At 44.2% G+C, this 26,029-nt stretch overlaps 1 protein-coding gene across 1 annotated transcript in view; it reads left to right on the forward strand.

Moving 5' to 3' along the window:
- The first annotated feature begins 282 nt into the window (after positions 1 to 282).
- Positions 283 to 26,029, forward strand: part of LOC142074955 (terminal uridylyltransferase 7-like) — a 37,182-nt gene continuing 11,435 nt past the window's right edge. The window contains 6 exon segments of the mRNA XM_075135967.1: positions 283 to 313; positions 4,442 to 4,551; positions 5,585 to 5,636; positions 22,857 to 22,926; positions 23,722 to 23,848; positions 24,592 to 24,711. Of these exon segments, the coding sequence (XP_074992068.1) occupies positions 283 to 313; positions 4,442 to 4,551; positions 5,585 to 5,636; positions 22,857 to 22,926; positions 23,722 to 23,848; positions 24,592 to 24,711 (510 nt within the window).

The raw sequence follows: 26,029 nt of genomic DNA on the forward strand, positions 1-26,029 counted from the left end.
TCCTTTCCCTTGGTATCAGCTGTCACTAAAAAGATAAACTGTGAGCAGGTGCCTGGTGTCTCTCATTGTTAGAAGTAAGTTGTACACTTAAGCTCAACCTCAGAGGAGGAAAGAGCAAGAAGGACACATAGAAAGCAGAAACTACATAAAATTTAACAATCCCCAATCTTTCTACAGAAGGAAAGGGGGGGGTGTGATAACAGTCTTCAGCTATCTAAAAGGTATTGAGAAGATAATGTAATAATTGTTTTTGGATGCTTCTAATGGATGGGACACAAAGCAATGGGCCTAAAGTTCAGCAAGAAAGATTCAGGTGAGGAATAAAAGGAAAGTTTCTAATGGTAACAGACTCCATGAACAAGTGAAGTACTGGGAAGGTTGTCTGGGGAGCTCATGGAGTCTGTACCTGAAGGCCTTTAAGAACAGGTTAGGCAAACGTCACTCAGGATTGACAAAGTTCACTTCATCCTGCTGGGAAGCAGAGGCATGGAATAGCTCACCTCTTGAGTTCCCTTCAAAAGCTCTAATTCTATGGCAAGTAACAAACAAATACTAAAAATGTTTCTTTTGGAATTCCCTTTTACTTGAAATCTTTTATGCACTTGTCTCTTTCTTTTACCTTTTTACTGATCTGATTGCAACTCATAATGAGGGAGTCTAACAAATCCGAGGTGCTGATTCTTCTGCGTGACGTTTAACTTGCCTTTAATACTTTATTTAGTCATTAGCCTATAATTATATTGCCACTACTGTAACTGCCAAATAATATGAAAGTATTTATTTACTTCATAATTTTTTTAAGTTACTTAGTGCTCACAGAAATAAGTGATAAGTAGGTATGTGTCACAGACTTTCCTGCAAAGAAATGTATTAAATACACGTCTTTCTCCAAGTTCTGTCTACACTGATTAGTAAAAGTCTAACCAAACAGCTGCTGTAGGTCTATGGAATTTTAACAGGAAAGTCATTATGGAAAATGGAAGGGACATGTAAAGTTAAAAGGTTTAGTTCAACTTCTTTCTGCTTTTGGGTTCTGTTTATTCCAGCATAAACTCGTACTGCTGCTGAAAGGAATTGTATTACCATTCTTACTCTGTTCCTGTTGACAACACTAGCACGTGCATGCTGTGCAGTGAACTGAATAAAAGAAGTGGTTGAAAACTTACAACCAGGTTGTTTCCCTTTTGCCAATTATTAAAGACAAAAATTGCAGTTGCAGGGGAAAAAAAAAAATCTTTGTAAACGTATTTGGTAGGGGGTTCTGCTTTATCTTTATTTTTTAAATTATTACAAATGAAAACCTTATGCTATGATAAGGGTTTCAGAGTTTAAGAAAGTTGCATAAACTTTCTCAGAAGCACTCAGAACTTGAGAAATTCCATACATCTGGACATCCTGTATAGATACTTTAGATTACATTTTACCTTTCACTTATCCTGTGCATGAAAAATCTGTCCTGCATATATTCATTCCCGAGATCATTTTTACATGTATTCTTTGGACCAGTAACAATTCCTTTTTTCAAAAATGATGACAAAGCATATTTAAAATAGAAGTTTGTTCCAGAACTTTTGCTGTAAACATAACAAGCTTTCCAAGCATGTTTATTATGCAAGATATGTAGATTTATTAACCAAAGTGTGTGGATACTTAGCAAGTTAGTTAATTATTGACATGTGTAGCCAAAAGGGGCTGCTATTTTTTTTTTCCAGTTGTCTATTTAAGAATGTGAAGGCAATACTGATCCATGTGCTGCTTTAACTGAAAGGCAAGTACACATTAACAGGCAGTTGTTACTGCCAGTAATAATTCGTTGTATATCAGCCAACCTGCTGCAGTGCTATATCTTAGTGCTCTTAGCTCTTACAAATAAAAACCAAATCATTCAAATTTGCCTATAACCAGTAATTCTGTGATATTAGTAGTCTGTGGGTCAGCTGATTTTTCTACTTCTTTCTCTAAGCCTCACCAAGCATCCTGAAATCTTTGGACATGTTTAATTTCTTTTCATTCTAATGATATACAGGTATGCCTCGGGTATGCAGTGAAATATATTGCATTTAGTTTTATTTTTTTGTCAGTTTTAACAAAGCTATCTAAATAAGGTTGATGACTTTTTGTTTTTTTTAATTAGACAAACTGTTGTTTCTTAGTAGTTAGTGAGAGTCAAAACAAAGATACTGTAGGTTATGACAAATATACACTCTTGCTATTATCAGACTTGCACAGAACAGGCAAGGAAACCATACAGGGTAGGTGATTTGTATCTTCTTTGGTTAGCACATAAGCAGAATGGAAACTAAGGAAAAAAAACAAACAAACAAAACACTGTGTGGTACTCTGAAGTTACTTGACATGTTTGCTCTCATAACTAACTCTTTATAAGAAATGAAGAAGCATGGAAAACCAAGGAGATCAAGAAGAACTAGAAAAGATGAGTATGATCAGGATGAAGTGGTTGGTCCTGTTGCAAATGAATCTGTGCTATCTACAAAGGAACTTCTAGGGTTGCAGCAAGCTGAAGAACGATTGAAGCGAGACTGCGTTTATAGACTGAAGAAGGTACTACTGTCTTTACCTACATAGTCCTCCCCTATTTTTTAATCTGTAAATATGATCTAGAGGATACATTGAGCAATTTTTCTGACTATAGCTAAAAAGTGTAGTTATATAATTGAGGTAACTAACAAAATTGGTGCTGTTAATGAATTGCCAAGAGAAGGCAAATTATCTTCCCCCCCCATATTAAATCTTAGTCTAAATCCTTTTCATATGAGTTTTAAGTGTTTTTTAAAAAAAAAAAATCAAATACACAAATTTATCGAAGCAGGTTAAGCATAAAATAGGCTGCTCTCATAGTTCACAAATGTAATGTCAGAATGTTAGAGGCTGGGGCCTCACCAGTGCCGAGTACAGGGGCACGCTCACCTCCTTACTCCTGCTGGCCACACTGTTTCTGATACAGGCCAGGATGCCGTTGGCCTTCTTGGCCACCTGGGCCCACTGTCGGCTCATGTTCAGCCGGCTGTCAACCAGCACCCCCAGGTCCTTTTCCTCTGGGCAGCTTTCCAGCCACTCTTCCCCAAGCCTGTAGTGTTGCATGGGGTTGTTGTGACCCAAGTGCAGGACCCGGCACTTGGCCTTGTTGAACCTCATACAGTTGGCCTCAGCCCATCGATCCAGCCTGTCCAGGTCCCTCTGCAGAGCCTTCCTACCCTCGAGCAGATCAACACTCCCGCCCAACTTGGTGTCGTCTGCAAACTTACTGAGGGTGCACTCGATCCCCTCATCCAGATCGTTGATAAAGATATTGAACAAGACCGGCCCCAAAACTGAGCCCTGGGGAACACCGCTCGTGACCGGCCGCCAACTGGATTTAACTCCGTTCACCACAACTCTCTGGGCTCGGCCGTCCAGCCAGCTTTTTACCCAGCAAAGAGTGTACCTGTCTAAGCCGTGAGCCGCCAGCTTCTCTAGGAGAATGCTGTGGGAGACAGTGTCAAAGGCTTTACTGAAGTCCAGGTAGACCACATCCACAGCCTTTCCCTCATCCACTAGGCGGGTCACCTGGTCACAGCAGGAGATCAGGTTGGTCAAGCAGGACCTGCCTTCCATGAACCCGTGCTGGCTGGGCCTGATCCCCTGGTTGTCCCGCACATGCATTGTGAGCGCCCTCAAGACGAACCGCTCCATAATCTTCCCCGGCACCGAGGTCAGGCTGACTGGCCTGTAGTTCCCCGGATCCTCCTTCTGGCCCTTCTTGTAGATGGGCGTCACATTGGCAAGCCTCCAGTCGTCCGGGACCTCCCCAGTTAACCAGGACTGCTGGTAAATGATGGAGAGTGGCTTGGCAAGCTCCTCCGCCAGCTCCCTCAGTACCCTCGGGTGGATCCCGTCCGGCCCCATAGACTTGTGCGCGTCCAGGTGGCGTAGCAGGTCGTTAACTGCTTCCTCTCGGATTATGGGGGATTTATCCTGCTCCCTGTCCCTGTCTTCCCGCTCAGGGGGCTGAGTACCCTGAGGATAACTGCTCTGACTATTAAAGACTGAGGCAAAGAAGGCGTTAAGTACCTCAGCCTTACCCTCATCCTTGGTGGCAACATTCCCCCCCGCATCCAATAAAGGATGGAGATTCTCCTTGGCTCTCTTTTTGTCATTAATATATTTGTAAAAACATTTTTTGTTGTCTCTCACGACAGTGGCCAGGTTGAGTTCTAGCTGGGCTTTTGCCTTTCTAATTTCCTCTCTGCACGACCTAACGAGATCCCTGTACTCTTCTCGAGTTGCCTGCCCCTTCTTCCAAAGGTGGTAAACTCTCCTTTTTTTCCTGCGTCCCAGCCAGAGCTCCCTGTTCAGCCAGGCCGGTCGTCTTCCCCGCCCGTTCTTCTTAGGACACATGGGGACAGCCCGCTCCTGCGCCTTTAAGACTTCCTTCTTGAAGAACGTCCAGCCTTCCCGGACCCCTTTGACCTTCAAAACTTTTGTTTCAAAAAAAACCCCTTTTGTTTCAAAACTTCAGACATAAACATAGATATCGAGTTTCCTGCCAACGTAAGTAAGATCATTTTATTACATGTCTATGTGGTTTTGGATGTTTGCACCTTTATGTAGATTATGGCTTAAATATAACTTACAGTGTGGTAATAGCATTTTTTAATGAAAATGCATTAGGTAAAACAGAGCTACCACGTTAATACTCTCTTAAAATAACATTCCTTTCTTTGTATGCCAGTAATGGGAATATAACATGGCTTTGTGCTTTATCGACCTTTCCTTCTAAAAAAAACCTCAAAACAATTAAAACATCTGGACTCCTAGCAGCCCTATGAGACAGATAGATGCAGCATTTAATTTAGCTGTAAGAGAAGATAAATAACTATGTTCTTGCTTATGCACTAGTTATATGTACATCAGGGTTTCCGATTGCTAGGTTGTTTGAGCTATGAAACAATCTTATGTCATTTATCTGTAAAGTAATTTAAAGTCTTGATTTGCCATGCTTGAACACTGAAAAGAATTTAAAGATTGTGAAAAGGTTTTGATTCTGTGCTTAAACTTATTCCTGCTGTAGTTGATTTGACAGTCTCATAGCTAAAATTTAGCATATCCTTAGGGAAACAAGGATGGGAATGGATCCTTTTTTTCCCTTATTACAAGTTCATAAAATATATGTAATAAAAAATGCTGTGATTCCAAACTTGGACATGAGGTAGAGCCGCTGTGTCAGAAGGCAATCCAGGCAATCATATTTGAACACTGAAACAGTATTTCTTTAGATGTTTTTTTCCATAACCAAGTCTTTGACAGAGAGAAAAATAGCTTTATTTACAATGACTACAGGATTTTTTTTTTTGTCTTGAAAATAAGCAGAGTTTGTGTTCCTTGTGATATAATCTAGCACTAAACAAGGATGAAAAGTTTTTGGGTTTTGTTGTTTTTTTTTTTCTCCTCTCAGTTGCTGTTATTTTGTTTCTTTCTTGTTGTATACTCTGGGGGGATAAGAGAAGTGGTTTTAAAATTTTTGAGTTGTGGGAAAACACCATTTTGACAGCAGTGAAAACAGCTTTATTACTTATATTCACAGATGGCTCAACCAGATGTTCTCTTACTTGTGCAAGAAAATCTGCAGAACAGCGGTAAGAAAAAATTGTTTCCTTGTTGTTTGCTTTATCTTAATTCCATTAAACTGTTATTGTTTAATAATGTTGAATTTCATTTCTGTTGAACAGGTGAATCATATGCTATTTTTTTAGAATGATGCAGAGTGAAAAATATTGTAGGAAATAATACATTGACAGAACTTACTTTTGTTTCTGTGTTTGGTTTTATGACTACTGAAGTCCCATTATTTTTGTTGCCATGAGAAATTTCTAGTGGGGTGTTTTCTTCTACATTATAAGCAAAGATGCAATTAAAATTAAAGTAGACTGTGCTGCCCTTCTTTCCCCAGACTGCTCTATTAAACCTTATTGTATAGTATAGAAAGTAGCCCAGGCTCTTCTAACTTGTGAGCAAAAACTTAGGGACTTTTTTTACATTGTGGTCTCTTTTCTTAAAATTATGTTGTTTTGCACCAGGTGGTGCTAGTTCGTTATGATCCCAGTAAGGAAGGCATTCAGACTCTGTAAGGTATCATTTAAAATGCTATTTATTAGGGCTAACACTATAGAGGAGGAGAGGATAGTATAGATAATCTTATGTCCCTTCAGATGCTGTTACAGCATTGAACAGGTTTCCGACGAGAGTGCAGCACGCCATGCAGATCCCGCCCATGGAAGGGTTATCCCATTTTGGTCATTTGAGCTATTATAGAGTTTTCTTACAAGGAAACAAATCTTTTTATCATTTCTACTGTCAAACAAAAAGGATGTTCACACGAGAACTTCTTGCTGCGCTTCTAGATGAAGGCAAGGCCACACAGGTGGTGTAATTGCTAGTACCGAGTGGGAACTGCCTGCAGGCTCCTCTCTTACAATCAACAGGCTAAGTTTATCCTGTGGCCGAGGGATATGTGCGGCACAATGCAGGCCTGAAAGCCAAGCTGTACGTGCAGCACAGCACAGGCTTGGGCCTACTCAGGTTAACTGTTATATGGATCACTAACTCCTCGATATCTTCTGGTCAGGATCACTAACGTGCACGTGCCTGTTAGTGCACTGATGCCATGCACAAATGATTGCATGCAGACACATGTATTTTCAGGTAATGAATGCAACTCTGTGTACTAGTAAAGACAAGTAAAGTTTAAGATCTTAAAAATTGCACTCAAACCAAACAGAGCATATGCAAGCAAAATAAAAGTGAAATAAAAAAAAAAATGGGGAAGATGCTCTGTCCTTTTAAATGTGAATTTCAAAAAGTAATTTTTTTGCCTGTTTTTCTTTGCTTTGCTTTATTTCAATAGCAGGGGAAGTAGACTGTATAGTTCTAAACATATATATTAAGCACGTATATATTTACTGAACTAGGTTTTCTGCCTTTTTTTTGTCATCCCCACCCCCCTCCCTTTCTTGATGTATGTGCATCTTCTTGTCTGGTCAAAATGACCAGTACAGTCTTTGAGAAGGGGGTTGTTTACTGCTGAACCAGAGTGGAGAAATGAAGGCCCAGATCCCAAAAGAACTTAGGATCCCTAATGTGTTTTAAAAGCAAGCAACGGTTTCTTTAACATCTTGTGCAAAGCTTTTTCCTATGAGTCAGGAGATACGACTGCGGGAACAGTGGTTTTCCATTTGTGGACACCTAGCAAAAAAAAAAAAAAGCTGTTTCCTCTGCTTCTCCTGAGCTTCTAGCACCCGGTAGAACCAATGCAGCCACACAGACGGAGCTCCTGTCAGAGCATGTGACTACACAGGCTTCAGACTGCGGGGTGTGTGCGAGGATATTCCTGGCGATGGAGGGTGATAGCAATCACGCATGTGGGAGGTGTGACCAGGTAGATGAACTGCTCTGCCTAGTGGCTGAGCTTCAGGAGGAGGTGGGCAGACTGAGGAGCATCTGAGAGTCTGAGAAGGAGATAGATCAATGGAGCTGTGCTCTGCCACCTCTGGGACAGACAAGCCAACTCAGCGTGGCCAATATGGAGGTAGGTCCAGGTTCTGTTTTGTGCCAGGAGGAAGGCAGCGTTACAAGGGATAGGGAGGAGTGGAAGCAGGTTACTGCATGGAGCTGCAAGAGGAACCCCTCCTTACCCTCTCAGCTACCTTTACAGAATAGGTATGAGGCTCTGCGTATGGTAGACGAAGCGCATAATGAGATAGATGAGGAGGAACCTATGCAAGTACTCTCACCAAGGTCAGATCAACCAAACTTGCTGCATCCCTGGGGCCCGAATCAGGGATGTCACCAGATGACTGATGAGCTTAGTACAGCCTTTGGACTATTACCCACTCCTGCTCTTTTATGTGGGTACTAATGATGTTGCAACAAGAAGTCCAAGGTCGATCAAAAGAGATTTCAGGGCCCTGGGAAGAATGCTAAAAGATTCAGGAGCACAGGTAGTGTTTTCCTCAATCCTCCCAGTAATGGGGAGAGGCTTTGGAAGAAACAGGTGTGCTCAAGACATCAATACCTGGCTCCAGGACTGGTGCCTCCACCAGAACTTTGGTTTTTATAACCATGGAAGAGTCTTTGAGACACAAGGTATGCTGGGGCCTGACAGGATCCATCTGTCCCGATGGGGGAAACACTTCTTTGCTCATAAGCTGGCAGGACTGATTGAGAGGGCTTTAAACTAGAATCGATGGGGGAAGGGGATACCAACAGGAGAGCTGAAGGTAAGCCAAGGGTTGGCATGGCATTGCCTGGGTGTGGCAATGCTAATGGGAACTTTTATGCTGCTCCAGGGAGCACTGAGGGCTTAGGAGCACATCTGAAATGCTTGTACACCAACACATGCAGTATGAGAAACAAACAGGATGAACTGGAAGCGTTGATCAGTCCCCAGAGCTATGATGTCGTTGGTATTAGTGAGACTTGGTGGAATGAGTCCCACGACTGGAGTGCTGGGGTGGAGGGCTACAGGCTGTTCGGGAGGGATAGGCAGGGCAGGCGAGGTGGAGGAGTTGCACTGTATGTAAGGGAGAGGTGTGACTGTACAGCCCTTACAGTTAGGGATGATGTGGCTGAGAGCCTCTGGGTGAGGATTAGGGGGATGGAAAACAAAGCAGCTGTCATAGTGAGTGTCTACTACCGATCGCCCAGCCAGGATGTAGGCACTGATTGAGTGATGCTATAGGCAATTAGGAGAAATCTCTGGATCGGTAGCCCTTGCCCTTATGGGAGATTTCAACTTCCCAGGCATCAACTGGGAATACCATACTGCTGTGACAAGCAAGTCTGGGAAACTCCTGAAGTTTGTGGAAGATAACTTCTTGTCACAAGTACTCAGTGAGCCAACTAGGAAAGATGCCCTCCTAGACTTGTTGTTTGTGACTAGAGAAGGACTCGTGGGAGATGTGATGGTAGGTGGCTGTCTTGGCCACAGTGATCACGAAATGGTCGAGTTTAAAATTTTCGGGGTAATGAGAAAAAAGGTCAGCAGGGTTGCTACCCTGGATTTCAAGAGAGCAAACTTTAAGCTACTCAGGGAGCTAGTTAGCAGTGTCCCCTGGGAAACTGGTTTTGAGGGCTTAGGGGGTCCATGAGAGCTGGTCAGATTTTAAGAACCACCTTTTAAAAGCACAGGAGCAGGCCATCCCATGGTGCCACAAGTCAAGCAAGCGGGGCAGAAGACCAGCTCGTCTGAACAGGGAACCCCTCTTGGAACTCGGGAGGAAAAAGAAATGGTAGGATCTCTGGAAGCGAGGTCAGGCTTCGCAGGAAGATTACAGAGCCCTGGTTCGCATATGCAGGGAGAAGACATGAGAGGCCAAAGCTCAACTAGAGTTGAAACTGGCCAGTGTTGTGTCAGACAACAACAACAAAAAAAAGGCTTTTTTAAGTATGTTAATAGCAAGAGGAGGTCTAAAGAAAACATTGGACGGATACTTGTTGAAGATGGTCACCTGACAAATAGGGATGAAGAAAAAGCAGAGGCATTCAATGCTTTTTTTTGCCTCAGTCTTTAATGATACTGATCGACCTTGGGCTGCCCGGTCCTCTGAGTTGGAGGACCACGACTGCGGGAACAGTGCCTTTCCATTTGTGGACACTGAAAATGTAAGGGACCAGCTGTATCAGCTGAATGTTTACAAGTCCATGGGGCCTGAAGGGATTCATCCCAGAGTACTGAAGGAGCTAGTGGATGTTACAGCAGGACCCCTCTCGATCATCTTCCAAAGGCCTTGGGAGCCTGGGGAGGTCCCCGCTGACTGGAAGCTAGCCAACGTTATTCCAATTTACAAGAAGGGCGTGAGGGAAGACCCAGGAAACTACAGACCTGTTAGTCTAACCTCAGTTCCTGGGAAGATTATGGAGAAGGTCATACTGGGTGCTATTGAAAGGCATTTAAAGGACAATGCAATCATCAGGCACAGTCAGTGTGGGTTCACAAAGGGAAAGTCCTGTCTAAATAATCCGATATCCTTCTAAAATAAGGTCACCCGCCTAGTGGATGAAGGGAAGGTGGTGGATGTAGTTTTTCTGGGTTTCAGTAAGGCTTTTGATACCGTCCCTCACAGCATCCTTCTGGACAAGTTGTCCAACTGTGAAACGAGCAGGTACACGGTGCGCTGGGTGAAGAACTGGCTGAACGGCAGGGCTCAGAGGGTTGTAGTGAATGGGGCTCCATCTGGCTGGCGGCCAGTCACCAGCGGTGTTCCTCAGGGCTCAATCCTAGGGCCAGTTCTGTTCGATATATTTATCAACGATCTGGATGCAGGAGTTGAATGCACCCTTAGCAAGTTTGCTGAGGATACTAAACTGGGAGGTGCTGTTGACTCTCTTGAGGGACAAGATGCCTTGCAGAGGGATCTAGATAGATTGGAGCATTGGGCAATCATCAATGGCATGAAATTTAACAAGACCAAATGCCGGATTCTGCACCTGGGACGCAGTAACGGCAGGCACAAGTATAAATTGGGAGAGGAGTGGCTGGAGAGCAGCCCTGCAGAAAGGGATCCGGGGGTGCTGGTTGACAGCAGGCTCAATAGGAGTCAGCAGTGTGCCCTGGCAGCCAAGAGGGCAAACTGCATTCTGGGGTGCATTAAACACAGCATAACCAGCTGGTCAAAAGAGGTGATTATCCCTCTGTATTTAGCGTTGGTGCAGCCTCACCTTGAGTATTGTGTGCAGTTCGGGGCCCCACAATTTAAGAAGGATGTGAAGGTCCTTGAATGCGTCCAGAGGAGGGCAACAAAGCTGGTGAAAGGGCTGGAAGGCATGTCCTATGAGGAGCGGCTAAGGACTCTGGGTCTGTCTAGTTTGGAGAGGAGGAGTCTGAGGGGTGACCTCATTGCTCTCTACAGCTTCCTGAGGAGGGGAAGTGGAGAGGGAGGTGCTGATCTCTTCTCCCTGGGTTCCAGTGACAGGACGCGTGGGAATGGCTCAAAGCTGTGTCAGGGGAGGTTCAGACTTGACGTTGGGAAGCATTTCTTTACCGAGAGGGTGGTCAAACACTGGAACAGGCTTCCTGGAGAGGTGGTTGATGCCCCATGCCTGTCAGTGTTTAAGAGGCATTTGGACAATGCCCTTAATGATATGCTTTAACTTTTGGTCAGCCCTGAATTGGTCAGGCAGTTGGACTAGATGATCCTTGTAGGTCCCTTCCAACTGAACTATTCTGTTCTATTCTTTTCTATTTCATTAGCTTCTCAAACCTTTTTTTAACAGCTTGTAAGATATAAGTTGTCGTGGTTTAACCCCAGCCAGCGACTAAGCACCACACAGCCGCTCGCTCGCTCCCCCCCCCGGTGGGATGGGGAAGACAATCGGAAGGGTAAAAGTGAGAAAACTCGTGGGTTGAGATAAAGACAGTTTAATAGGTAAAGCAAAAGCCGCGCACGCAAGCAAAGCAAAACAAGGAATTCATTCACTGCTTCCCATCGGCAGGCAGGTGCTCAGCCATCTCCAGGAAAGCAGGGCTCCATCACGCGTAACGGTTACTTGGGAAGACAAACGCCATCACTCCAAACATCCCCCCCTTCCTCCTTCTTCGCCCAGCCTTATATGCTGAGCATGACGTCATATGGTATGGAATACCCCGTTGGCCAGTTGGGTTAGCTGTCCTGGCTATGCTCCCTCCCAGCTTCTTGTGCACCTGGCAGAGCATGGGAAGCTGAAAAGTCCTTGACTAGGGAAAACACTACTTAGCAACAACTAAAGCATCAGTGTGTTATCAACATTCTTCTCATACTAAATCCAAAACACAGCACTATACCAGCTGCTAGGAAGAAAATTAACTCTATCCCAGCCGAAACCAGGACATAAGTGATGTGTATAGCAAGAGTATATTGTTATTTGTCCAAAACTCAGGGCATATATATCAAGAAATCAAAGAAGGTAATAGCCTCTTCTTGTTGCCCAGTAGTCCTCATGGGACTGTGCTGCCCCACCCCCCCACCTTCTAAATTGTGAATGACTCTACCACATTGCTCTTCTGTGATGGCTGTGGAAATTCTACTGAGAAAACCTTTGCTTAACAAAAAATGAGAAAGCAGTAATGAAAAGTGAAAAGGCCTCTAGATGCATCAGCTGCAACATGTACACCAGGCTGGATGCCTCTTTTAGGACATTAAGGGAGGGAGGCATTGTTCTACAGAACTTGAGAATGCAAACATCGTTGCCATCAGCAACTGCAGGGACAAGGTAATTGATGCTTTTTTCTCTTATCTGAACATGGGAACATTTTTGCCTGCTGTTGCTGAATGGTTGTGGGCACTTGCCTCCACAGAGCTTGCATGGAACAGTAGTAAAAGGTACTGAAAATATAATATGGTTCTGGACATTAACAGGCAAAAATTTGGAAAGAAGGTAGGGATGCCTGTTTACTATACTGCTGTTTCTGAAAGTAGAGCCAAATATTGTTGGGAAACTAGTCTGCCTGCAGAGTTTTGTGCAGGGCCTCTTGCGTTTGCAGGGCAGCATTCTGGGCAAAGAACAGAATCTCTCCGTTCATTTTAGGTTTCAAGTAGGAGAATGTATTTTAAGGCCATATTTCTTCATATTGATCTTTGCTGTGATGATATATTATGCCCTTCAATATGTCATGCCAATAAATTTTATGATAAATTTTTTATCCTGAGAAGGCTAAAAGTAAGTAGTAGGTAAAATGTGAAGGGCTCTAGGTACATGACTGTCTCTTTAACAGAGAACACCTGTGAAAGTGTGAACACAGCTCATTTTCAGCATGTTTTCAAGAAGTGATGAAACTACATATTTGCTGTCTATCTTGAGAGACCCTAGGCCATAGAACAGCCAACATCTGGGAAGTCGTAATGTAAGGCCTAACTCTGCCATCCACAAAATGAAATTCAGCTCCAAAATGATAATGAATTTTAGAATAGAATCATAGAATCATAGAATCATTAAGGTTGGAAAAGACCTCTAAGATCATCGAGTCCAACCGTCAACTCAACACCACCATGCCCACTACACCATGTCCCTAAGCGCCTCATCTACACGTCTTTTAAATACTTCCAGGGATGGTGACTCAACCACTTCCCTGGGCAGCCTGTTCCAAGGCCTGACCACTCTTTCAGTAAAGAAATTTCTCCTAATGTCCAGTCTAAACCTCCCTTGGCGCAACTTGAGGCCATTTCCTCTCGTTCTATCGCTAGTTACTTGGCAGAAGAGACCAACACCCACCTCGCTACAACCTCCTTCCAGGTAGTTGTAGAGCGCGATGAGGTCTCCCCCCTCAGCCTCCTCTTCTCCAGGCTAAACAACCCCAGTTCCCTCAGCCGCTCCTCATAAGGCTTGTGCTCCAGGCCCTTCACCAGCTTCGTTGCCCTTCTCGAGCATACAGGAGAGCTGTGAACTACAGGCTGTCTTCAGTCATCTGAAATTGGGGCAGGGGGGTTGACTCAGCAAGGACTGGGTAAAATCTAAAATAAGAAATTAGGAAAAACCTCATAAGGGTTTTTATATTAACCAGGTCTAGAAATCTCCTCCAACTCCATGTCAAGTAGAGCTTGATCCAGGAGACAAGTGTCCTTATAGAGTGGGAATAATAAAGAACGTTTTCTGTATATTTAAGTATCTCAACTTCTATATCTGCAATACTGATAGGCTTCAGGGGGAGTTTGTGGGTGCTCAGCTTTCAGACTTTTGCCTTGTGTGTTGAATTAAAAGCAGTGGAAGAGTTTTGTATATAGAAACATCATGTCACTTATATTAGAATAACTTAGAGCTAAAGATGCCTTAGTATAACTTACAGCTGGGACACAATAGCTCTATCTTGTGCAGCTGATGTGAAAAGCTTTGTTATTGAACAGCATCCTGACAGCAAACAAGGAAAAAGAAGAGAATTAGTTTGCCCCCAAATGGTGCAAACATCAAAATAAATGCAGTGCAAATAATAAGGAAATCTGGGAAATCTGACAATATTACGCTGGTCAAATTGGCTAGTAAGAACAGAGTTAATCTTTGGGATGCTCTTCAGTGCCCAGAATTAGTTTAGACCTATGAAGCCCTGAAATATTCATTGTTTCTGCTAAAGCTGCCTTATGGAACAATTACATAGAGTCCCTGTAGGATGTGAGAAGACTTTGTCACGGTAACCCGGGATAGTTCATTTCCCCCTATCTGCACATACCCTTGCACAGGTGCCAGATCTTGGAATTCGGACAACAGGACCTGCATTACATCAGCAAGTTTGCTAATGAGCAAAAGAAGACATTGCATATGTACGATATGTTAATTGGTGCGAGTTTTATTATCCACCCCTGCAGTGCTTTCCCTTGAGCTTCACTCCCGAGCAGGGCTCCGCTGCATCGGGTCCCCATTTTGATAGGGAGGGGGGGAAGAGAGAGGGGGGAAGGGGGGGAAGAGAGAGAGGGGGGAAGAGCGGGAGGGGGAGAGAGTGGGGGGGAAGATAGGGAGGGGGGGAAGGCGGGGAGAGAGGGGGGAAGAGAGAGGGGGAAGGGGGGAGAGAGGGGGGGAAGGGGGGGAGAGAGGGGGAAGAGAGATGGTGGGGGGGAAGAGAGTGGGGAAGGGAGGGGGGAGGCGGGAAAGAAAGGGGGGATGAGATTGGGGGAAGGGGGGGAAGAAAGGGGGAAGGGGGGAAGAGAGAGAGAGGGGGGAAGGGGGAAGAGAGATGGGGAGGGGGGATGAGAGTGGGGAAGGGAGGGGGAGGCAGGAAAGAGAGGGGGGAAGAGATTGGGGGAAGGGGGAAGAGAGAGGGGGAAGGAGGGAGAGAGGGGGAAGGGGGCAGAGAGGGGGAGGGGGGAGAGAGGGGGACGGGGAGGGGGGGGAGGGGGAGAGAGGGGGGGAGGGGGAGAGAGGGAGAAGGGGGGAGAGAGCGGGGGAGGGAGAAGAGAGAGGGGGAAGTGGGGGGGGAGAGAGATGGGGGTCGGCAGCGGCAGCAGGGCGGCGGGGGGGTGGATAGAGAGAGCGCGAGAGCGGGTGGCTGGCTGGCTGGCAGAGAGATTGAGGGGAGGGGGTGGAATGAGAGGGAGGGGCAGAGGGTAGGAGAGAGATGGAGGAAGATAAGGAGTGATGGAGGGACAGAGAGGGAGATTGAGAGAGAGAGATGGGGAGAGATAGGGAGAGGAGAGAAACAAAGCGAGAGAAAGAGATGGAGGTGGAGAGACTGAGGAAGAGGGAGCAAGTTGGAGAGGGAGAGACAGACAGAGATGGAGAGGGAGAGACAGACAGAGATGGAGGGAGAGAGGGGACCATAGGGAGGGAGACAGAGATGGGGAGGATGTGGACACAGAGAGAGAGAGAGGGGTGGTGGCGGAGAGCGCACCGCGGGTGGGGGGGAGATGGGGTAAAAGGGGAAAGAGATGGATGGAGAGAGGGAGGTGAAGTGAGAGAGAAATGGCAGTGGAGAGTGAGAGATGTAGGGGGTGAGAGGAAGAGGGGGGAAGGGAGAGATGGAGAGAAAGAGAGAGGCACAAAGGAGATATGAAGTAAGACACAGATGGAGGAAAAGAGAGGTGAAGGGAAAGAGAGAGATGGGGTGAGAGAGGGACAGAGGAAGAGAAAGATGGAGATGGAGCAAGAGAGATGGAGCAGTGTCATGGTTTAACCCTGGCCAGCAGCTAAGCCACACACACACACAGCCACTCGCTCACTCCCCCCACAGTGGCATGGGGGAGAGAATTGGAAGGGTAAAAGTGAGACAACCTGTGGTTTGAGATAAAGACAGTTTAATAGGGAAAGCAAAATAAGGAATTCATTCCCTACTTCCCATCAGCAGGCAGGTGTTCAGCCATCTCCAGGAAAGCAGGGCTCCATCATGTGTAACGGTTGCTTGGGAAGACTAATGCCATAACTCCGAACGTTTCCCCCCCTTCCTCCCTGCAGCTTTTATTGCTGAGCATGATGTCATATGGTATGGAATATCCCTTTGGTCAGTTGGGGTCAGCTGTCCCAGCTGTGTCCCCTCCCAGCTTCTTGTGCACCCCCAGCCTACTTGCTGGCAGAGCATTGTGAGAAGCAGAAAAGGCCTTGACACTGTGTAAGCCCTTATCAGCAATAACTAAAACATTGGTGTGTTATCAACACTGTTTCCAGCACAAATCCAAAACCTAGCACCATCAAGCTACTGTGAAGAAAATTAACTCTATCCCAGGGTCAAGCCATCACAGAATGAGAGAGAGAGAGAACTGTGAACTGAAATGAGCATGAGAGACAGATGGAGTGAGAGCTAGATGGTGTCAGAGAGATATGAAGTGAAAGAGGGAGAGATGTGGAGTGAAAGAGAATGATAGTGAGTGTGAGACAGAGCTAGAGATATGCAAACTGAAAGAGTGAGAGATCTGGAGTGAGAAAGAGAGGTGCAAATGCAAAGAGAATGAGAGAGGTGGAGCAGAGACAGAGAGAGCTTGAGTGAGCTTGAGAGAGAGACAGACAGAGTGGGCGTGAAAGAGAGATGGAATGAGATAGGAATTGAATGAACAAGAGAGACAAAGTAAAGGACAGAGCGGGATGGAGTGAGAGAGAGATGTAGTAAAACAGGGAGACAGTGAGAGAGAGACAGAGGGGGAGGGAGGGGGGATGTAGTAAGAGAGAGGGGGTGGAATGAAAGAGTGAGGGATGGAGTGAAGAGAGAGACACGGAGTGAAAGATGGAGTGAAAGATATGGACTGAAACAGAGATGTGAGTGTGAGAGTAAAAGAGAGGCAAATTTGAGTGAAAGAGTGGGAGAGAGAGTTTGAAAGAGAGAAAAAGATGGATGGGGGGAGAGAGACGGAATGGAACAGAGAGATGTAGCGAAAGAGAGTGGCAGACAATGTTCTACACTGGAGGTGGAGGGGGAGAGGTGAGAGAAAGAGACAGTGCAGGGTTCTTTCTGGATCTCAATAAGAAAGGCCCAACAACACCTGGCTTAATACAATAGAATCATAGAATAGTTTGGGTTGGAAGGGACCTTTAAAGGTCATCTAGTCCAAGCCCCCTGCTGTGGGCAGGGACATCTTCAACTAGATCAGGTTGCTCAGGTCTCCCGTTTCCTTCCGGAAAGGGCCCACATTTTCCCTAGTCTTCCTTTTATCCCCGACATACCTGTAGAAGCTTTTCTTGTTGCCCTTGATGTCCCTGGCTGTTGGAGAATGGATGAGGGAACGCGGTCATGGCTCCATGGAGGAGCCTTGTGATTCAATCTTGACATAAGTTAGCCAGACTAGGCCGCGGTGGTAAATTCCGAGTCATGCTGACAAGGGAGAAAAGAAGGTCGTACTGACCTTGCACTGTGCAGATAAACAACTTTGAGGAAGCACTGTACTTTGAGGAAGCACTGTATAAGAAAAACAGGATGGAACCCGGACCACGTAGCAGTAACCGCAAGTAGGAGGAATATGATAATGTAATTCTTAGAGCTAAGCCAATGATTTATAGACAAGTATGCATAAGGTAGAACTCAATGTATAAATATGTGTAGAGTTTTGCAATAAAGTGAAAGCTTGCCCTATCACTCACATTGAGTCGACTGCTTGCTTTCCCTCGCTCGTCGCAAGTGGCGCCCGAACAGGGACCCCCCATCCTTGTTTTTCACCGGACAGCGAGATCGGAGAGGCACTGGTAGCAGCGACCAGGGAGCAGAAGATCGGCGGACGCTGTCGCGGCGCGCCCGATCCGTGCTTGAACCCAGGACGATTAGAAGGGGTTCGCCGTCCGAAAGAAGGCTACCCGTGGGAAAAGGCTGCAAACGACCGGATAATTAAGAAGGTCAACATAGCGCGCAATGGAAACAGAGGTAGCGCTCGATATCTTAAAACGCTTTTTAGAAAAGCGGGGAGTAAGCCAATTGAAAGACCTGGCTGGGTTAATTGCGTTAGGGAAAGCGAAAGGGTTTTTTAAAGACCCTGAAAGTATGTTTGAAGTAGACGAGTGGCGTTCTTATGGAGATTGTTTGTGGGATCTAGTAATCGATGATGATAAATCAGCCAAAAAATTAATGAAATCTTGGAGAGATGTTATTAATTGCATAAAAAGATATAAAACTGAAAAGCGAATAGCTACAGCTGCCTCTGATCGGCTTGAGCAGTCCGATCCTGCCGCTGGACGTCTCACAGCGGGGGGTGACTATTTTTCACCTCCGCCTTCGGGAATTCCTGTTCCCGTCGTTCGCTGACCCTCTCATCCCCTTCCTGATCCACCGACAGAAAGGGCTTGTCCCTCCGCACCGCCGGGGGAGAGGGAGGAGGAGAGGGAGGGTCCAAGTGAAGATGAGAGGGTAGACGTAGCGGACAGGAGACTGCTCAAGCTGAAAGTCTTCTAAAGCCCACCCCCCCCCCACCTCCCCCCCCAAACCGTCCCAAGCTTATCAACAGCCGCGTTTAGTGCGGGTTGGTTGGGACAAAATAACACGAGAAGCTGTTGAACAAAAAGATTTTGATTTATTAGATCAAATTAGCCCTCAAGCCTTCCCGGTAATCTACCAGGTAGATAACGTGGGGGCTATGACTGGGGTGCATGAGGCCCTAGATTGGAAAATATTAAATCAATTGCGAAACACAGTTAATGAGTCGGGAGTGCATAGCGAGCCTGCAAGGCAAATGCTAAACTATATCTGGGGTAGCGGGATGCTATGTCCAGAAGATATTAAGAACATAATGAGGCTTATTTTGAAGCAATCACAACAATTACTTTGGCAAGCCCACTGGCAAAGACTTTGTGAAATATCTGCGCACTCACCCCGAGCCCCAAATGATCGTTTAGCTGGAGTATCTGTAGAACAACTAATGGGTATAGGTCCTTTTGCCTCTGTAGAAATGCAGATGCAAACTGGCCCAGACGTGTTGTTGGAATCTATGAAATTAGCACGAGAAGCCTTGCAGAAAGTTAAAACTACACCAGCTCCTCCCTCATATATGTCAATTAAACAAGGAAGAGAGGAGCCTTTTGCATCTTTTGTAGATAGAGTCACAGACGCTATTAACCGCGCAGATATGGCGGATTTTATGAAAGGACCTTTGCTGAGACAGTGTATATTAGAGAATTGTAATACTTATACGAAGGGCATCCTTGTCACCTTACCCTTAGACGCCACCATAGAAGTCATGTTAGAGCGAACGAGTAGAGTTCCTGTAGGAGCTCAAGCCATGTTAGTTGAAACAATCAAAGAACTAGGGGAAAATTTAGTCAAGGCGCAGGGACAGGCGTTTGCAGCTCTTGCCCCACTGAAGCCTCCGGATGCCCACCAAAGCAGGACGGCTGGCCCAGCTGGCCAATAGGCTATTCCATACCATATGACGTCATGCTCAGCATATAAGGCTGGGTGAAGAAGAAGGAGGAGGGGGACGTTCGGAGTGATGGCGTCTGTCTTCCCAAGTAACCGTTACGCGTGATGGAGCCCTGCTTTCCTGGAGATGGCTGAACACCTGCCTGCCCATGGGAAGTGGTGAATGAATTCCTTGTTTTGCTTTGCTTGTGTGCGCGGCTTTTGCTTTCCCTATTAAACTGTCTTTAATCTCAACCCACGAGTTTTCTCACTCTTACCCTTCCGATTCTCTCCCCGTCCCGCTGGGGGTGGGGGGAGTGAGTGAGCGGCTGCGTGGTATTTGGCTGCCTGCCAGGTTAAACCACGACAGTCCTTTTTGGCGCCCAACGTGGGGCTCGAAGGGTTCAAGATAACGACACGTTTGATTGGAATGTGCTAGATTGAATTTATAGCTGTTACTGCTGTTTAGCTATTAATTCGCAGGCTCTTGTGCTTGCCATGGGGCTTGCTTGCCTTAATGTGTATTAGAGTCTTGTGCTCGTTAGTGGCTGCTTTTTTGCTCTCGCTGCTTGCTGTACTGCTGCACTGCTTATCGTCCTACTGTGCTGTGCCTGGGAACATTCTGATAACAGCAATGGGGATGCGCCTGGGCCGGCAGATGGCCAGGGCATCGCTGCTGCTTCTGTGCTGCTGTGCTGGACAGGCTGGAACTGCAGCGTGAACTCGAATCGAAGGGACTGTGACCTGCGACTGAGTCCATGCGGGACAGGACACCCCGAGGCGTCTGTGACTGTGGATAAGCCCATGCCCAAGCAGCAGGAACCACCTGAACCAACGGAGGACAAACTTTACAAGAAGCAGCGCAAGTGCAGCAGTGACCCGACCTGAGCCGGCTTTGGTGCCCAGTAACTCCACGCAACACACCACCTCTGCTGACCTGAGTGACCACCATAACAGATGGAGCCCAAAGTCATGGACTAAATGAACGCAGTGGACACTTTGTGTACATTTATGGATATTTTATGGACATTTTACAGGGGTGGTCCATAGACTAAGGAAATGATATCTGTGTATTATATCAAAAGATGGGAAGGGGGATGGTGGGTAATGAGAATGTATTGGATAGTGTGGGACCTGAGCATGATGTAAATGGTATGGAATAAGGGGTGGATACTGTCCTGGTTTTGGCTGGGATGGAGTTGATTTTCTTCCTATTAACTGGTATAGTGCTGTGTTTTTGGATGTAGCGTGAGAATAATGTTGATGACACACTGATGTTTTGGTTGTTGCTAGGTAATGTTTACGCTAGTCAAGGACTTTTCATCTTCCCATGCCCTGCCAGATGTGCAGGGGGCTGGGAGGGAGCATGGCCTGGTATCCCAAAGAACGCCTTTGGAGGGCCTTGTTATGTAGGTAAATTAACTCTGCTCACAGTTAGCCGACAAAGTTGGCTCAATATAACTACAGTAGCGACAAATCGACACGAAAGGTCTATACATCAATTGCAGGCAGATTGTAACGACAATGTAGATTTATGGTCGACCACAGCCAATGTATTTGCTTCCCTAGTGCCTAACATAGGCACTGCGCAAGCGCTGGCTCAACTCAAGAAGTTAGCATGTTGGTCGGTGAAACAAGCTAACGTGACCACCAAAGTCTTGACAGAAATGGCTCAAGACATGGACAGCTTGCGCCATGCCATTTTACAAAATCGAGCAGCCATTGATTTTCTATTATTAGCTCAAGGACATGGCTGTGAAGATGTAGATGGTATGTGTTGTTTTAATCTCACAAATCACAGTTACTCTATTCAGAAGCAACTGCAGTGGCTGCGCGACCACACAAGAAGGGTTACCGAGAGCGACAGTCCTTTTGACGATTGGTTCAAGTCCATGTTTGGAGGATTGTCTCCTTGGCTCTTGTCATTGATTAAAGAAGGATTGCGCTGGCTTGGCGTTTTATTAACAATTATAGTTATAGTAAAAATAGCATATTACTGTATTTTACATAATGTTGCAAAAATGAACCACAATGTATTGGTGGTCCAAAAAGAAAAAGGGGGAATTGTTGGAGAATGGATGAGGGAACGCGGTCATGGCTCCATGGAGGAGCCTTGTGATTCAATCTTGACATAAGTTAGCCAGACTAGGCCGCGGTGGTAAATTCCGAGTCATGCTGACAAGGGAGAAAAGAAGGTCGTACTGACCTTGCACTGTGCAGATAAACAACTTTGAGGAAGCACTGTACTTTGAGGAAGCACTGTATAAGAATTGAGGAAGCACTGTACTTTGAGAAAGCACTGTATAAGAAAAACAGGATGGAACCCGGACCACGTAGCAGTAACCGCAAGTAGGAGGAATATGATAATGTAATTCTTAGAGCTAAGCCAATGATTTATAGACAAGTATGCATAAGGTAGAACTCAATGTATAAATATGTGTAGAGTTTTGCAATAAAGTGAAAGCTTGCCCTATCACTCACATTGAGTCGACTGCTTGCTTTCCCTCGCTCGTTGCACCTGGCCAGATTTAATTCTATCTCTGTAATGACTTTTCTCCCTCCTGATTATAAAATTGAAATGAGTTAGCAGTAAGTGTAGTAACTTTGAAGTCAGCTAACTTGTACAGTCATACTACAACAACAGTGTGTGTGGATGGGTAGTAGGTGGGAAAGAGTCCTCTGCTAAGGATCTCCCTCCGGCACAATGCAGTACAGAGATCTCCAACCTAACTTTAGGAGGGGCTCCCACTATGGTAACGCTATGCTTTCAGTAAAGCCAGAGCTTGCACTCGCTGAGTGTTGTGCCTTGTCCCTGAGGGATCTGCACCTGTGTCCCCTGGGATCTGGCCCAGTGAAACATCAAATATTAAGTCCAGTATGGATCGCAATACAGTTCATTTGGAAAAAGGAACGCAGTGGCATATGAACTTTTTTAGTGTTAAGATAAAAATGAAGCTGAATTGAATTTGGAAGCCTATATAAAGCATGAGAGGAAAAAATAAAAGGTGAAGTATAGAAACAAGGCATTATATCATGTCAGTAAGCCTGCTCTAATACTAACATTAAGCATTTCTAGATTACCAGGGAAAATAAACTTAGATACTTTCTTCTGTTCAGTACTGATGTAATGCTCTGCTTTTTTTTATCTTTCACTCTAGTGTTGTTTTACAAATGTCATTGGTCTGTCTGTATGCCTGAAATACTGAAGTTGTTTTAGAGTTTAATCTGTCTGCAGTAAAAACCAACACTTGAAAAAAAAAATCTGCTTAATTGTATTAAACCTACTGTCTATATGAATTTGGAAAAGTTTGTTTTTTTCTTAAGTATTTTTTTAAACACTGCTTGACAGAGTATAGATCACATTCTTCCCATCACATTTTAAAAACTTGCTTTATAAGAGTGACAGGATTGATCGGTCAGATCTGATGTACTGCATTCTTGGCTGAGTTAATTAAATTATTGATTTTGAGATAATTAAGAAATTGAGATTCAGAATCTAGCTGTACTCCTCTAGTTGCATAAACTTCCAGTTCAGCATTTATTTTATCATTACCATGCTTAACGTGGCTTTTTCTTTCCCCTCCCCTAGGATCTTTTATTGAAGTTGATGCAGATTTCCATGCTAGAATACCAGTGGTGGTGTGCAGAGAAAAGCAAAGGTCTCAGTTGTCACTTTGTTGTATGCTATTAGAACACACAATGTAAATTATATATACCAATAACTGAAAAATTATATTTCTGTACGAAATTATTACAGTTCCATGGATCTTGAAAAGCAAATTAACACTCATGGGCAAGTCATTTCTAGCCTAGAATAAGAGGGTAAAGTTTGTTCTGTCCTCAACTACCTGTTTCCCAATCCTCTAAACAGTTATGGCTTCTAGCATGTACCCTTACCCCTCCAGTTGGGATGATTGCTTAAGAAGAAATTTCCTTTCTTTCTTCTAGATAATATAGATACTATATTAAATTACGAATTTCTTTAAGGGCAAGAGCAGCTTGCTTAGCTTCAGTAATATGTTGAGAATGGGAGAAAGGCATTTTATTTTGCCCATTTAATTGATACCCCTTAAGGTTCATGAAATGTTCTATAAATGGCTACTGATGCAGAAATTTTACCAGTATTTGCTGCTACCTTGACCTTTCACTGTTTGAAAATTTTTCTTGTGCTCTAGAAACCGCATAGAAACTGTTTTATGATGGTGTGGTATGGGAAGATGTTCTTGATTCATGAAGGAAATTAATACTGTAAGATTTAGTTCAGTGAAATAATGTCATTAGAATTAGTAATTAGAAACAAGTACTTAAATTTTAATTGTATTTGGTGTCTTTGAGAGGCTGTTAAATCTTTCTTTACAGCCTCCAGCTGTAATGTTTTGTGAGATGTCATCTGACCTATCACTTTTCCTACAACACCTCCAAGATCTTTTACTTTGTTTCTTTTCGGTTTTTAGTGGCCTTATTTGTAAAGTAAGTGCAGGGAATGAGAATGCTTGTCTGACAACATACCATTTGGCTACACTTGGAAAACTAGAACCCATTGTTGTACCTTTAGTGATTGCCTTCAGGTACTGGGCAAAGGTAAGAGTTCTTTGTATTCCCTCATCTGTGAACATTAATGTTATGCTAGTGAGACTGTATGTATGGATTAGAAAACAGCTGTTGAAACTCTTTTTATGGAAATAGTTGGAAAAGGGATATTTAAAATATCTGTAAATTGTAAATTTTATAAATTATATAATTAGCATTTGTACATTATAGTGTTACGTAAAATTTCAAAAGTGGAATTTTCAGCTTCAGCCAATGACACAGACTGTAAATGTCCTGTTCTTCTACATTACCAAGCAAGTCAGAGGAATGTATATAAGATGGAATCACCGGTTTACCATAAACTTAATCCATCATGAAAAAATTGAAAGAAAAAACTGTTTGTTTCTATATGTAGATAAAAACATTTTCTTGTAAATTAAAATAACTTGTTCCAAAACTTTGTGTGCATGCAATTAAAGTACGACTTAAGAAAAACATGAGTTTGAACTTCTGTTATATCTATGTATAATTTTTTGCAAATGTACAGTATGCTCTCTGTTTTGCCATTCTGCATACTATGACTCTGCAGTATATTTGTATAGTAGGACTCACACTGAAAAGATTATAGTAGTAATATGACTCCAGTAAATATAAAGGCCTTCAGAACCAAGTCCATCTCATAAGAGGAGGTCAAAGATGTCTGAGTTTAATGTGACGCACTTATGAATAAAAATTATAAGAATATTTTTCAGTGTCACTTGAAGCTTTAATGACTGCACAATTTATTTTTACAGTTGTGCTGTGTTGATCATCCTGAAGAAGGAGGCTGGTCACCTTATGTATTTGCTTTAATGGTTATTTTCTTTCTGCAACAGAGGAAAGAGCCATTTCTACCTGTTTATTTGGGATCATGGGTATGTGTGTTAATACACTGAATATTATGAATGAGAGGATGATCCTTTTCTTCACTTGTGGTGTTGTAACGTGTCAGCTTCTTGCTCTACTGAGCACAAACCATAAGCCAGTCACTTCTGCTCAAATTCAGAAAGAATTCAACCAGGCTACACCTAACCTTTGTATGCTTGGCTCTAAGGATTCAATTCACAATTGTAATCACTGGATTAAGTGCTTCTGTTGAACTTTAGTGAATAGGGAGAGTTGGGCATTGAAGAATGTGATTCATAACACCACCACCTACTTCCTCATTTCTTCAGCCTTTCTTCCAAACTCTTGACAACTCTGAATTCATGTAGCTACCTCCCAAAACAATGTCTTGGACTTTGACATCTAATTCTTCATTTCTAGTGAAGAAGATTGGCTCACTGTTTAGAAATAGTAGTGATGGTACTCAGATTCTTATGTATAAGCCTAATGGTCAAAGCATGTGCCTAGTAAGTAGGAAATGTCTTTTATGCCCTCCTCAGCATGAAGGGATTCAGACCCATCTCTTAATGCTTTCCAAGAGAGTAGCCTAAGCACCCAGCTCTGAGGGTACTATCAACCCTTCTAGGTGAAATTATGCCGCTGTGTAGGCAAGAATGCAACACTCCTCAGGCCAGATAAAGATACCTAGTGGAAGGATTATTATAGGAGCTCTCTTGAGCTCCTGAGCTCTTTCTGTTCCTGATGCTGCTTATGTATTTTATTCGAAGACTAATGCGAAATGTCTAAGCAGTTCCTAGAACAGAGACCAAAAGTCAGTAATCTCCTTTTCCAATAAAAGTACCTTCAGGGTGAGAACTATAACTGTTTTTTTGGAAATAAAGCATGACTGCTACTGCCATTTCATTCCCCTGTCAATTTTAATGAAAGTAGTAGAGGTCACAGTCTTGTGTAGAGCTTGACCTTTTAAATTTGTTAAAGCCTTACAAAAAGTACACCTATCAGATCTAGTTAGCTGAGAACTTAAGCAAGGGAACACTTAGTCTGAGGACCATTGTGGGTACATGGCTTGACTTGGCAAAGGTGAGGTTAGTTGTCACTACATGTAGACCACAGTTAGGGAGGACACTGGTGCGATATCTGCCTTGAGGGATCAGACGAGGGGTTTAGAGGATGTTGTTTTTTTTTTTTTTTATTTAAAGCCTGAATTGCATTTTACTACTTTATATATCAGGAGATCTATTATGGACACAGATCCAGAATCTAATTCTTCAGGACACCATTCAGCTGTTCTATTTATGGTGCCCATTTTTGTTCTTAGAATCATAGAAGGGCTTCGGTTGGAAGGGA

This window comes from Calonectris borealis, chromosome W (assembly GCF_964195595.1).
Source record: "Calonectris borealis chromosome W, bCalBor7.hap1.2, whole genome shotgun sequence".
Taxonomy (NCBI): domain Eukaryota; kingdom Metazoa; phylum Chordata; class Aves; order Procellariiformes; family Procellariidae; genus Calonectris; species Calonectris borealis.